Genomic DNA, 14,799 nt, shown 5'->3' with positions numbered 1-14,799 from the left:
TTTATTTTTGCTAAAAAAGTTACTGAATCAATTTCAAGTTACTGAATCTTTTTGGATGGAATCATTCTAAATTAACTAATCATCCTTAAATTGAATCGGCAACAACGAATCTTGATTCGAAGCAAATCGTTTCTAAAAGGAATCATTACAACCCTAAAAATAATTATTGCTTTTATTACAAATAGTTTATTGTGGGGCCAATTACATCAGGACAGGCTTTGGATGTAAAAACAAATATTTGTATTTAATCAGTTGCGCTGCTTGTTTGGAAATGATCATTTTCGGAGTTTCTTCATTGTGTCAACATTTCCGTAATTCATAATCCACAAATGACTTTTTGTCACATACACGTTAGTTACGATGATCAACACAATAAATATTGATTGCTAAAAATGTATGAGAAACAAATCAAGAAGTCCTACCCTCGCAACGTGGAAAAGGGTGGTTCCACTTCCGGTTGTTCCCATGCAGGCAAGTCAGCACTGTGTGTCCAATCAGAACATAACCAGGATAACACTGAAAAGTGATTGATTGTCCAGCGCTGTAATCACTGTTAATGATGTCACCGTTGGGAAACGGGTAGGGTTCCTGGCAGTCCTGGAGCTGAAAAGCTAAAGACAAAAGTAAGAGAATGGACTTAGATGGGAGAAATTCAAAGTATTTCTAATTTTGAACTCATTTTATACAGTAGGGAAAAAAGCAATTTGTAAAATCAGGGCCAATAAATGCAGTAAAAAAATTAAAGTTGTTTGGTAATACTTCAATGTTTCCCCTCTCACACTGCAGGCTTCTAAATCCAACAAAACTACACTACATGTGTTCCGTGTAGAGTGAATAGATTTTTCCAACCCACCGAGACTAACAGCATAAAGTGCAGAGGCATCAATAGATGCAATAATGACTCTTATAAAGATGTCTGACATGTATATACATGGGATGTCAACACTTGCTCGAGAAAATGTCAGCATCATAGGTTTCTTTCGGGCACATCACGCTCTGTGGGAATTTCACAGAAAGCCCATCTATATAATGTTCAATTGACAGAAATCTGAAATGGTTGACATTGAATTTCTTTTTCTCTAAAGGCTAGCGAGAAGGCAACACTTCACATCACCAGAGCGAGCACTCAGTAGCAGGTCAATACAAACTGGGTCAGCTGCACTTGAAAGCATCCATGGTGCAGTGTGTGTCAATTGGTCTCAAACACAGTCTATGGATGATGCAGTTAGATACAAGTTTGGATGGATCTGCTTAAAATACACAAAATGGGCAGAATATGAATTATAACACTGACCTATTTTTTTCAATTAACTGCACATCGAGTACCTAAAGTTCTCTAAATATTGTCCGAGAAGAGTGTTGGCAAGTGTTCCCTACTGGTCTGTGACGTAAAAAGATATTTCAGGTGTTTTTCCAACTGTTGTGAGATACTTAAATACCTCCAGTATGTACAATCTAAAGGACTTAGTTTAAATGGTAGTTTTGAATAAATGCTTTTTTCCTATGCAGTGCAGTATGCAGTTTTGCAACACCTTATTCACAAAACCTTTAAATAGCAGTTAGCCGGCGTTAATAATGCAAAAGGGTGAATCAGAGTGAATGAAACCCCTGACACAACAGGAAAGTTGCAAAATGGGGCATCTGTTAATTCTATGATCAAAGGTAAAAGGTTTAGCAAATACCCAATTAATCATAAGCAAACTGTGAACTTACCCTGATACGTCAGTTTGAACCCAGGCCTGTTCTCGGAGTGGTCACTGTAGAAGTGGATGATCGTCAGGTGGGTTGTGCTCAGTAAAGGTGGAGGGACCTGCGAGCCGGTAAACTGGCCAATAAGAGCAGAGCTGTGCTGTGGTCCAGCCCTGACCTCGAGAAAGTCATGGTTGTCTTCTGATGAGAAGTTTTGAAACTGGATATGAGCTCCTGTAAGTCAAACAATGAATACAAGCTCATTAAAGACTGTTTATAGGGCAGGTGCAGAGCTCTGGATTGTGATTGGACACCTTAAGTGTCAACCAGGTGATTGGTAGTAGGTAAAAGATAATCACTATTTCACTATTGGAGAGAGCACAGTTGACCGAGTCAAATTCCTCGTGTGTACAACATACACTTGGCGAATAAAGATGATTCTGATTCTGATTCTGATTCTGATCAGTTATAGAATAGGATTCAGGACCTTCCAATGCATCATTCTAAAGTAGGCTTTGGTTCCCTGATCAGTTGTAAATGAATTATGGCTAAGCATGTACAGTGGGAAAGAATACTTATTTTGACTCGAAAAGCTTTAACCACTTTAATGTATATAGATTATGGGCCCATTGTCTACATTCTGTTTACCTCTTGTAAAATAGTCTAGTTAACAATGAACCAAACACTTTCTTGAAACTGAGGAAATCTGCTGATAAAGTTGAACACAACTCGCTGGCAACTTTTTAAAACCCCATTTCAACAGACGAGGTTAAAGCAATACCTTTACTCAGAAGCTCTCCAATCACATATCACTTACCGTAACCAGCTGGCAGGGAGATTTGCCAAGTGCAGTCGAGGTTTCCTGGGTAGTTGCCAGGGAAACCTGGACTGAGAATGACACCAGTCATCTCAGAAAGTATTGCGCCACATCGAGCTGAAAACACACAACAAATAAAGTTGCAAAATGAACAATACAAAAAAAAAAGAGAGAGAGGGACATTAAAACAAATGTTGTCCAACAACACATTGCTAGAAATATGTGGACATGTTTGAGTCAGCATGGGTGTCTAAAATAGGCCAATGCTAGTCCAAATATAGAAGTAGAGCTGTGCTACCACTTTATTCAGTTCATCTTGGTGGATCTTAGTTGATTTTAAAATACAGTGCAACTTTTGGGTCCTCAATGCAATGAAACAATATTTCATAATATATTTATGATTTCAAGCAGAAGCTTATTTCTCCAGTATTTGCTTCCCTTCATTGACTTCCCTTGAAATGTAGAATATAATTTAAAATCCTCCTGTTAGCATACAAAGCTCTTAATGATCAAAATCCTGTATATCTTGAAGAGCACTTCCTTCCCAGTCTGCTGGTTTACTGGTTGTTTTCCAGCATGTCTAGAAGTAGAACAGGGGGCAGAGGGTTGAGCTATCAGGCTCCTCACCTTTGTAACCAGCTACCAGTCTCAGTACAGGAAGCTGGTACACTCTCTTCCTGTCTTGCTGTTCTCCAACCTAGGTGGATCTAGGACAGAATATGGGACAATGCCCAGATAGGCAGGGTTGTGGTGACAGGCGCAGTCTCATCTCCCACTTCCTTGTCTCTACACCGACTCCCGAACCATGGCCCTAACCTTTAAGTGGATTCTCCACCATGAACCCTTCTCATTGTCTAAGACCTTTCCTCCTTGCCAAGACGATCACATTTTTAATCAGTCTGTGCTTTCTCCTCGCCCTTGTCTCTCTTTTTCTGTTTCAGGTGTCTTTGCACTAGAGTTGGCGGTTTCTGATCTGTGGTTCCAGTTTGTGATACTCTGATGTTCTCTCACTCTATCCTGCTCTGTTCTCCACCTTCTGTCCACTAACCCCAACCAGTCCAGCAGATGGCTGCCACCTCTGAGTCTGGTTCTGCTGGAGATTCCTCTTCAATGTCTTTGATGCTTGCTGTTGGATGTTTTTTATCATAACTGTATTTTATGAGTGCTATGAAATGACTTATTGTTGCATATTGTGCAGTATAAATAAAGTTAGGTGGATTTTAATAATATAATAATGAATAATATATACTATAATAATAGTATATTGCATAATAGGATACATCTGTCATGTTTGCGCTTCTTGAATATTCAAATATTTAATTATCTTTATTCTAATAAGGCACTCAGTCGACTGGGTATTTCTGGGATGAGTGAGAAAAGAGCCATTAGATCTGCAACAGAAGAAGCTGAGAAACCCATAAGGTGGCTTTGGCTCGAAACAGCGGATTCGTGCCTTGGGTTGCTATTGGGACGCAAGTCAGAGCCTGGACAACCCTGGCTGGGTTCCCTGGGCGAGGGCGTCTGATGTTGAGAGACCCGAAAAACACCCGATGACCCCTGGCCACATCACTGACGATGCGCCCCAGTGCATCTATGAGATGTTTCTTGTAAATTTAATAAGGTTCTATACCATCTTTATCATAGACCTTGGTTGAAAGCCAGTTGCTGTAGTGGATTTTTCTCTTAAATATATGACTAAATGTACCGTGCTTATACAAGAATCTTGTTGCCTCAAACAAATGCTGAAAGGATGAGTGACTACAGCACTTACTTTCTTAGTCAAAGAACACTTCACTTGTAACCTATTGGAACATAATGAGAAAATATTTGATTAAAAACACTTTTTTCTGTGTGTTTTGCCTACCTATACAAAGAGGAGGTGGGTAGTTCCATCGACGCACAGTCCCAGGCATGCAGGAAATGTGAGAGTGGCCCTGAAATAGAAATAAGACAATTTATTTTACCAGGAAAAATTTGCTATAGGAAGTATTGGAAGTAAGGAATATTTTAAGAAAATGAATTTACTAATTTAAAAGAAAATACATCTTAGTATATCAGTGGTGTATTTTTCATTTTCCATTGTGAACATTTGCTTCCTATTATCAAAATACTCACTTTAAATTATCTATTATTTCCTTTAAATAACACAATTGATAATATTGATTAATAATTAATTAGCTAGAATGAAAAGAAATACTGGAAAACCATATTTGTCCGGACATGCTCATTACCTGAAGTGTGTATCCAGGTTCACAGGAAAATGCCACCACCTCATTGACCATATATCTGTCTCCAGTTTTAATACCGTTGGCTGGAATCATTGGCTCCGGGCAAGTGGTGAGGCCAACCGCTGCAAGAAAAAAAAGAGGAAAAATATATTAAAAGTAAAGTTAAACTTGTGAATTCAACACATTACTTACAATATGAACTTGACATTGGTTCAACAAAAACAAATAAGAGTATGGACACAACAACTACTGATACTTTTTGAGGTTACTTTACTAACTTATTTTTTTCGAAGGCATGAAAGTCTGATCCTCATTTGCACTGCATTGACTTATTGAGTCTGCACAACACCCGCTATTCAAGGCTGTTTTGATACTGTTCTGGCATCTTAAAAGTCCTTTTAAATATACGGGAAACAAGGCAGTAGTCAAATGTTTAGTGGAATCTTAATCTATTCTGGTAAAGCAATGGGCCTCTGCATAACTGTGACACACAAAAAACACCCACTTTATCATGTAAACAAAAAAAAGTCACAATCACAATGTTTTTTTGTGCATTTTTTGTATTGAAACAGCTCCAAATATATTGACATTTAATTGATTTTGAGCACTGCGTTGGACTGGCACCCTGTCCAGGGTGTACCCCCGCCTTGTGCCCAGTGTGAGAAGGAGATAGGCACCGGCAGAACCCCGCGACCCTGAAGTAGGACAAAGCGGTCTGAAAATGAATGAATGGATGGATGATTTTGAGCAAAACATAGATTAGGTCTCCAAAGAAACTAGGTGAGCATTTAACTGTATATACTTTCAAAATGATGTCATTAAGTCATCATTTAATCACAAGAAGACAGGACGAACACAAACGACCAATTGCACTTTTTTCCATGTAATGATGACAGTTGGTGAGGTAGTGTCACTGGGTCATTGGGGCCAGACATAGGGCTTCCACGGGCCGAATCTCGTTTGGGAGCCGCTAATTGGGGTTGACTGTTCTAGAGTTTCGCCCTCTTTCCTCTTACCCAAGGTTTTCAAGTCGATCATAGTAAAAAAAGCAACACACAGTCACAAATCCAAATAATTACTTCATTAAAAATGAACAGAAGTTGTTTTTTTTTTAAATGTCGAAATCAAGAGTTCAAGGAAAAAATGTCCACAGCAGGCATTGAACTCCCATTGGAAGCATTTGATGTAGTTTCTGCACAAATAGCCTCACTATTGTCAACACCTGAAGGCCAACAACAGCTTTTCACAAATGTACTGCCTGTTTAATGCCATTTATTCTGAAAACAGCAAAACCAAATGCATGAACCTCTTTTGTCCAGCATTTGTTTATGACTAGTAAACAAAAATCACTCACTACTCTATCCTGCTGTATTCAACACATTTCAATTCCATGTGATCATAGTATTTGTGTCCCTAAAAGCAGGAAATGGATGGATGGAATAACCTTTGTGTTAGCTTTAATTATTAATGCATAGAATAAATCTTTTGACAGTGAATTTAATGTAAACATTTTGCTGTTTTGAGCTGATAAAATTAAACGCCTATTTATTGCCTGTGATATTATAAGCTATCAGGGTGACTGTGGATCAGGATATGGAGGGGTTATTAACAAGAAGCTGGAGCTTTGATCGTAAAGCTTGGGCTGAGCGATGTGGACCAACACTCATCTCCATATTTTTTCTCACAATGTCAATATACGATATAAAGCTCTACAATTTTAACTCAGTAAAGTCTCACCAGAAAGACAATTTAAGGTTACATTTGCAAGTGAAAAATGCCACACAGGCACATTTATTAACAAGCAGCTGCACGATATGGGAGACTTTTGGCTTTTTCTCCAAAATGGACAGCACGTGTGAGTGAGTTCTGTAGTGTGGCTTATTTAGGGGAAGGTCAGGCTTAGGATGCACTCAGCAATCTATCTAACTGAGCTTTTCATGTTGTTCTGAGAAATAACCAGAGCAGCGTCTCCTGAAATGAATATTTGAATACAAAATAAGCTATAAAATATATATCTCAGAAATATAGAAAAATTGTAACGGACACTGTTTGACTATACTTTATAAATAATATTAAATGCTTGTGTGATGTGAAGTTTAAAAAAATATATATAGATATATCTTGATATAGGCGATACTGTCATTTTCTTTATAGCCAAAATAAAAAACTCATACCACGATATATTGCCCAGCCATAATTAAAGCTATACCCCTCTATGTGTTGCTACCAATGGTAGTTTGGAGCCATACATGACAGCTCTGTCAACAATGGCATGTGAAACAGGGAATGTGCCCAAAGTGGTTATTAAAGCTCTTTGTAAATCTAATCCATTTAACGTGTGCTTAGAAAGACGACTGTGGTCAAGCATTCTCCAAACTTTTAGGCAACATTTATTTTTAATAAACATGACAGCAGCAAGATCTTTAAAACACCATTTATAGGTGACCTACACCGTGTGTGTGTGTGCGTGTGTGTGTCAGCGTATACTTCCGCAGGAGACTGCCCCAAAGTGGTTACCATAGCAACATGGAGGTGGAGCAGGGGAAAGCAAGGGGATACCCTGTGTTAGTGTGTGTGCCAGTAAGAGAGTTCTGATCAGTTGAATAATGAATGGCTTCTACACAAATGATGTTATGGAAGATAATATATCTTGAGATTGTACACACGAGTATGCACACAGGGTAGTGTTAGCCACCGGCAGGCTGTCAAGACATTTGATCAATGAAAGGTTTCCCTTTAGCTGACCATCACTTTCTATCTTTCCTCATATCTGTCTTAGCACACTGTGCATCATATTTTCTCTGGCTAAGACAAGCCAGTGATGTTCTGGAAAATGCTGACAGAACTGCAAAAACTGCCCCACAAGGGCCACGAACTACAACTAGTCAGTGTCAGCATTTAGGCTGGACTGGCTGGATTTCCATTGTTTCAGTTTGAGTTCTGAAAATGAAATGGGATAGGTCTCACGTTTCTTTTTTGAAGAATAAATACAATGTCTTTTTTTTTGCAATCCTTCACAACACCAGTGAATTTTTTTTGTCCATGTATACATTTAGGTCTCTTGCAATAAAGAATAGTCATCTGACTTAATACAGAAGTAATGGAATCACTTAACCTTGCTGTAAATTAGGAAGTTTACATCACACCATCAATAGTTAATTTGGCTTCTGAGTGATTAGTCTTTTTGACATATATCATGATCAATTCTGTATGGTGAAACCTCTTCATTGTAACTTACTGGGGTCTCAGGTGGTCATTACACTCAAATAATTACATGTAAATTTGACAATGTTATTTTGCTTAGATGCAGTTTGTGTATTGTTGGGCTGAAAGGTCAAAAATGTTCAGCTACACTGTTCATTCAATCCATCAAATGGTTGCAGCCATATTTTAACGGTTGTCCTATGTTTCTGACAATGTCGACAGAAAAGGGTCTCTTTGCCTTCAACAATAGGACATTTGTGAACATTGCTCATTGTGAGAAGCAAATCAGCCGATTCAGACCAACAATCAATCTGTTTTAATATGATTTGTGAACTTCCACTGGGTTGTAGAATATCATACACTATAGTATATAAGGGGTTTAGATAAAGAGTGGACAATTTTCTTATATTGCACAAACGAATCTAACTAATTAATACATTATTTTCACAAAACGGATAAGCATACGCTTGATTTGTTTGTTCGATTATATAATTTGTATTCTAATGTCAACAGTTAAGCTATACACACCATTGCAATCTATGTTGCTGACTTTTAGGCATCATCATCTACTAATAAAAGCAAGAAAATTCTGTGTGCGTGTGTCCATGTGTATGTGTTTGTGGAGCAAATAACTGCAAATAATCTGTTCGACCTGAAACTTTGTCAACGGCCTCCAAATACCTCAAGTGTGTGCATCCGTTATTTTTGGAGTAATTTCAAACATCTCAAAACAAGCCCTCACCACACATAAGTTATAAAAATATACTAAATTAGGTCAAATGAAACAAAACACTAAACAATATTTATACAAAAAGTACACAAAATGACAACATAAATGCACAAAACTACACCAAAAAAAACCAAAAAAAACACATTTATCCCTTGCATGTCCCATAGAATTAAACCAGGGAAATCACACACACTATTTTATTTTGCACCCACAAATAAACCCCATTATAACACTACAGAGTACAGAGTATGTACACCTCTTTATACATCCAACCTTCAAACACACTCATTTGGCCAAAATTGACAACTCTACGTATGCTCCCACTATATGAATACATACTTCGACGTTCACTGTACTAGTCTATGTAATTTGGGTTGTAACTGAATCCTTTAGTTTGTTAGTTCAAAGAATAAAATGTACCTTTTTCTCATATTTCTTGAAAAGTTTTTTTTTTTTTTTAAAGTTTCTCCATCCAACTGCTTGTGAGAAAGATCAGAATGAACAATCATCAGAAATTGCTTGCTCCCATCAACTATTGAACTGGTAATTTGAGTTAAGTCTGCACAGGTTTTTCTCTAACAAAAAAAAGAAGAAAAATAGAAAGAAAGTCTATTTGGTGATGAGACCTGAAGTATAGAAGTTGAGCAACAATAGTTTTGATTAATTTTAAAACAAACCACCTCAAGGAACCCTTGAGAGCTTACCATGTACTGATAGACAGAAAAATCATTTAGAATGAAATGTGAAATGTCTTCTGAATATCAAAATAGTCTTTTTTTTTCAATGATATATAATTTTTTTGCCCCTCAGTCCTCTTGTTTATGTTTTCTTCTTTTTTTACAGCACCTTCTGACTTTTCCTTTCTGCTCTTTTTTCTTTAACATATTTTAGCAGAAAATATAAACAAAACAATTTCCAATCTACACATAAAAAAACTGCATTAAAAATATTTCTTTCTTTTATTTTTTTTTACTTTCATAATGTTATACACACTGCTAACAAATGGAAAAGGCTGTTAAATCCAAAATGTGAGTGCGCACGCACGCGCACGCATGCACACGCACGCATCTATTTTAAACTCAAAGGGAAATGCTCATTGATCTAGAAGTGATTCTGCGTTAAAAAAACACAACCGTGTCCTGACAGCTTTCTACATGTGTGACGTGACTGTGTACCTGTGTCTATCCTCATATGTGTGTGTGTGCATGCCTTTCTCTTATTTAAGTGCATATGTGACAAAACCACTTTGTGTATACGTCAAACTCTGTTTAATTCTGTTTACATCCCTCAAGGTGTGTGCTCTGTGTGTGTGTGAGGGTCTCAGTATGGGCCTCAGAATGTGTGCCTGCACTCCGGCAATACCTGTTCAGGTCACTGAATCTTCTTATTTGATGGTAGAGTTTGGGCTGCTGCAGTGAAGGTGTGCATGTGTTTGAGTTGCCACACTGAACACAACCAGTTTACTTTGATTAAAATGAAAAATACAAAACAAGTCTTTGTGAAAAGTTTGACTCACTCTTGTATTCGAGGTGAAATCCTGCTGCCACCACACTAATGTCACTCTGGAAGTGCAGGAGAAGCTGATTGGATGTCGAGTTCAGGAGAGCAGGTGCTGTTGTGCCTGTTAACACACACACACACACACAAAAGAAAAACACATTTGGTATCAGCAATTGGGAATTCCAGTGCTGCTAGTGGTAGTGTTACAATAGAGAAACATAAGCATGACAAATACTACATGGCTCTATCATCATTAATAGTTATTTAAAATATATGTACCGTTATGCTGACATTTTGTGCAGAACTGATATAATATGTATGGAAGGTGAACAATTCATAACCCTCCATGAGCAGCTGATCTGATGTGAAGTGGCCCTTAAGTGAAAATGCTCAGTGGTCAAGACCCGATCGCTGGTTATAGCGGGCAGCTCCCTGGTGTACTTTCAGTAGAAGGGCACTGCCATTTGTGTATGAGTGTGCCTTGCCCTATGGGCGGCATGTTTCATGCGTGATAGCTGTGTGACAGGTATGTGCTTGGGGCGGGTCACAGGGGAAGCTCTGCAGGGAGATTTAAAAGGTTAGATCACTCTTTATCCTTGCCTGTCTTCTTCTCTCCGCTCGTTACCTTTCTCCTTGATCCTCTTTGTTGAGATTGTTGTCACTAGCTACTTTGAAATTCAACTATTCCGTCTTAAAAGCATCAATGCTTTATTTAGGACACTATGTCTATATGTTTTGTGAAGCAACTCATCCATCGTAGCTCTCCAGTGGATTCGCTATATGTGCGTGGGTCCATAGTTTAGGACCTGTCAAGCCTCATTCATCATGCATGTGCATTTCACATCTGTGTTGATGTCAACCCATATGTCTGAATCTATATTTTAGAAGCCGTCTTGTCATGTAAATCTCACAACCCTGAAGTGTTTGTGTTCTCGCATGAGGATATTGTCATACCAGAAAATGACCCTAATTTTGGAGCCGTCATGTCTCCTCCATCGTAGATCTCAAGAGAATCCCAGTTGTGCTCAGTAGCAAATGTCATGACTTGGATCTAGAAAGCAAGAATGAAAGAAAATATGTTGTTATTATGCATGATTTATTCAGTTTTATGTAGGATTTATTATGAATGTAATACCAACAATGTACAGTATCAATATTTGCACCTGTATCCCGGCTCCTTCACTGACATGAATCCTCCATAGACAGTTGAGGCTGTTTGGGTATGGCTCAGGATAGCCAGGAGAGAGTATTGTACCTCGACGTTCAGTCAAATTGCCACTGCAAGGAACTGAAGTCAAGACATGAAATATGAGCTTCTTAATAAAATACAGTATATTACCTAATGGCTAACAAACAGGACAGTATATTAGACTACATTCCAGCACACCTAGAGACAGACACTGGTGTTCAATTTACCTCAATAGGATGCCAGAGAGAGATAATATGATAATAAATAATATTTATGGTATAAACTAAAGTGACAGTTTGCGTATTGCAAATTGCTAGCTCTCAGCAGAGAGAGACATCACACTGGCAATCATTTACTTTGCTACAATTAATGTCAAAATTGCAACTGACAGTTACTCTCTTTAATACGTACTAGTGGATTTTCAAAAAGCACTAAAGACATTTTTTCTGTTCATTTTACAAACTGTACTTCATTTCAGCAAATCTGTATTATTAGTTGTAGAGCAGGGGTGTTTAAACAGGGATGTTCAATCAGAGTTGAGCTTTACCAAAATTCACAGGTGAGGTGATAAGATAGAAACATTGGAGAAATACTGTATACTGTGGCCTGGTACTGTACTTTTTCACTTATTTTGCTACCTGTGGAAATAGTTTGGACATCACTGTCATAGAGTTTTGTGCCCACCTTTCTTTCACCTGAAACTTAATACATTATTTTTAAGGTCGAAAAAAGTCAATTCAGGTACAGAGTTTGTATACATATACAGTATGTGTATTTGCTGATCTGTTTTGTGATCGTCTGGATCAAATAAATTGGTCTAAACCAGGCCTTTCTGTAGTTGGCCATTGCATTTGTGGAAACGTCAGTTGCAAAATGAATTGCGTCTATTCTCTCCACCTTGCATATGCTTCTCTTAGGTTTACACGTCGTTTATTCCGTCCGTTCTTACTCTCCTCTTGAAACCAGTTCTTGGGGCTGACCCTGCACAGTCACTGGGACTGGGTAGGCAGTGCCTACTGTTATGGCAATTTTTATATTCATCATCATATCGTCAAATGTATGTTCATGTGTACAATTTGTCATGTTTTAATACATGATGACTCCATTACTCTTTGAACAGCTGAATCATGTTAGATTAAAACAGTACAGATCGTATTGTACTCAGCAACACAGAGTCTCTGCCAAAACTCAAACTCACATGCAGATATACACGAACGCACACACTATCAAGGACAGATAAGAGTGGCGCCCAATCTTCCTCATAATATACACGTCTTCATCATCCTCAAATGTTTCCACTGTTGCATCTGACTCCCCCCTTCTCCTCTGCCTCAGGGTGGAACTTCTTATGTTATCTATATAAAAGCTTAAGCTGTGAAAACTGTTAGACAGAGCGGCTCTCGATCATCGGACGTCCGCCCGGACGGTCACTAATTTTTGTTCCACTTTGTTCCATCTTTGTACTTTTTTTTACTTAGTTTTATAATAAACCTTTTTTTTATAAAATCATCAATGCTTCGCCTGGACTCCATCACTCAACCAGAGCAATAAATCATGTCTCCAAATGAGGTCAACCGCAAATTTTGCCTTAACACTACCCAAGGGTGAATTGATATTTTGATTATTTGTTTTAATTATAATATAAATATAAATTATTATTTTTAAATTTCCGAGAGCCTACAGTACCTTTAAGTTTGAAAGTGTCAGCATTTTGTGCTTTTCATAGCCCAAATGACTAAACATTGCTATTTCCTGGTACGGCTGCACAAGTCTCACTCCGCTGTAAGGCAGGAGGAGGCCACACCCTCTCCCAAAAGCACATTGCTGGTCTGCCTCTGGCTCCATAGCGTGTCTCTATGTGTTTGCTATGCTAAATGCTATACGTATGTTCAGAGTGCATTAGTGAATTGATCCAGCGGCTGGTCGCTGCTACGTTCTCTAGCTAGTGGGCGGGATAACACTACAGACGAGATGACAGTGCTAGAGACGATAGAGAAACCAAACCTTCAGCAAAGGTAAGGGCAGAACATTGTTGGTATTTTCCACAGTGAATGGAAGGGTTGGCTTTGTGGATGCACCTCAATGAGGCTGTTTTGAGTTGTTGTTGTTGTTGTTGTCATTTTCTCCATGATTCTGTGTTTCCAACACAAACAACAGATGCGCTGTTGTGTCATGAGATATATCTTGTTGGGAGAGTATGGAGGCTATATTAAATAATTGTTTATGTTTCTTTAACGGTCTTTTAAAATGTTGATTTTGTTTGATTAACACTTGCCAGCATAAACATATGGAATTGTCATTGGTGATCTCGATTTGCAATGTGCCTACCCAACCCTAGTGGTCACGGCACGTCACTGCACTGGGATCCGTGAGGATGCAAAGCGGACCTCCGAGTAGTCCGTTCCACCCAAGTATGTTTGGGACTTTAGACTGTTGGTTCTCCACGTCACTCTTCCCTTTTCCCCTTGCTTTGCCGTGTAACCATTGTGCCTTACGCTGCAATGGGGACTTCACCTGCTGGAATGTCCGCCGTTGCACTTTACTACAGATAGAGACGTGAACGTGCATCGACTTCAATCGGATAGCCAATAGTAGCACCCCAAAACAGCTCACGGAGCACTCTGTTTGTAAAAAGATCTCTGATTGGCTGAAAAGTTGCGTCACGCACCTGGATTTCTAAAGCTCATATACAGGGCCAAGAGAAGCTGCAAAACCCACTTTGATTATAGATTTTTGACCAAATTAAGCAAAATAAACTTACATACAGCACCATTAACTGCATCTTTTTATAAATGAGGGGGAGTGCAATTCAATATATATACTGTATATATATATATATATATATATATATATACACTTTAGTTTTTTCTTTACAGTGGTTTTAAGATTAACATGTGTTCACAAAATGGCATCCAAACAGAATCATCTCTGATTCATGGCAGGCCTCCTCCGTCTCCTTTTTTTTCCTCTCCAGGCAAACTCTCCTTGCTTACAAAGCATGGCCAATTACAGGAGGAGCTGCAGCTGGTGTGGACCACTTCACTAAAGGGTGAAACCCACCTGTCCCCTAATACCAAACAAAAGGTATTACACTAACGAACACAAAGTCATTCACACTAAATGACTTAAATAAACACATGATATCCATCGACTTGCTATATAATCATTACTAATTAAGAAAGAAAAGAAAATGTCAATCAAAGAAGGAAATCTCCTTCAGTTTGTATGGCCCAGAGATGTCTCTGGTGACATCACCAAATCTGTGAAAAGGCAGGAAATGTTACACTAAAGAATACATAAAGAAACATCAAATGACACCAATAATAATAATAATAATAATAATAATACATCAATTTTACATAGCGCTTTTTTGGGAACTCAAAGTCGCTTAATAAAAATAAAGACGTTTCAATAAATTGTGGGTTGCTGTATATTTTGATGT

General features: G+C 38.2%; 1 protein-coding gene across 1 annotated transcript in view; it reads right to left on the bottom strand.

Moving 5' to 3' along the window:
* LOC114461190 (CUB and sushi domain-containing protein 1-like) overlaps positions 1-14,799 on the bottom strand; it is a 478,378-nt gene that overhangs the window by 71,545 nt on the left and 392,034 nt on the right. The window contains exons 37-44 of the mRNA XM_028443085.1: positions 11,332-11,456; positions 11,123-11,219; positions 10,185-10,289; positions 4,738-4,856; positions 4,371-4,440; positions 2,507-2,623; positions 1,714-1,923; positions 423-611 (exon numbers count right to left, since the gene is read on the bottom strand). Of these exons, the coding sequence (XP_028298886.1) occupies positions 423-611; positions 1,714-1,923; positions 2,507-2,623; positions 4,371-4,440; positions 4,738-4,856; positions 10,185-10,289; positions 11,123-11,219; positions 11,332-11,456 (1,032 nt within the window). The remainder of the gene's footprint in view (positions 1-422; positions 612-1,713; positions 1,924-2,506; positions 2,624-4,370; positions 4,441-4,737; positions 4,857-10,184; positions 10,290-11,122; positions 11,220-11,331; positions 11,457-14,799) is intronic.

Source organism: Gouania willdenowi, chromosome 3 (assembly GCF_900634775.1).
Source record: "Gouania willdenowi chromosome 3, fGouWil2.1, whole genome shotgun sequence".
Taxonomy (NCBI): Eukaryota; Metazoa; Chordata; class Actinopteri; order Blenniiformes; family Gobiesocidae; genus Gouania; species Gouania willdenowi.
This window is presented reverse-complemented; position numbering and strand designations above follow the sequence as displayed.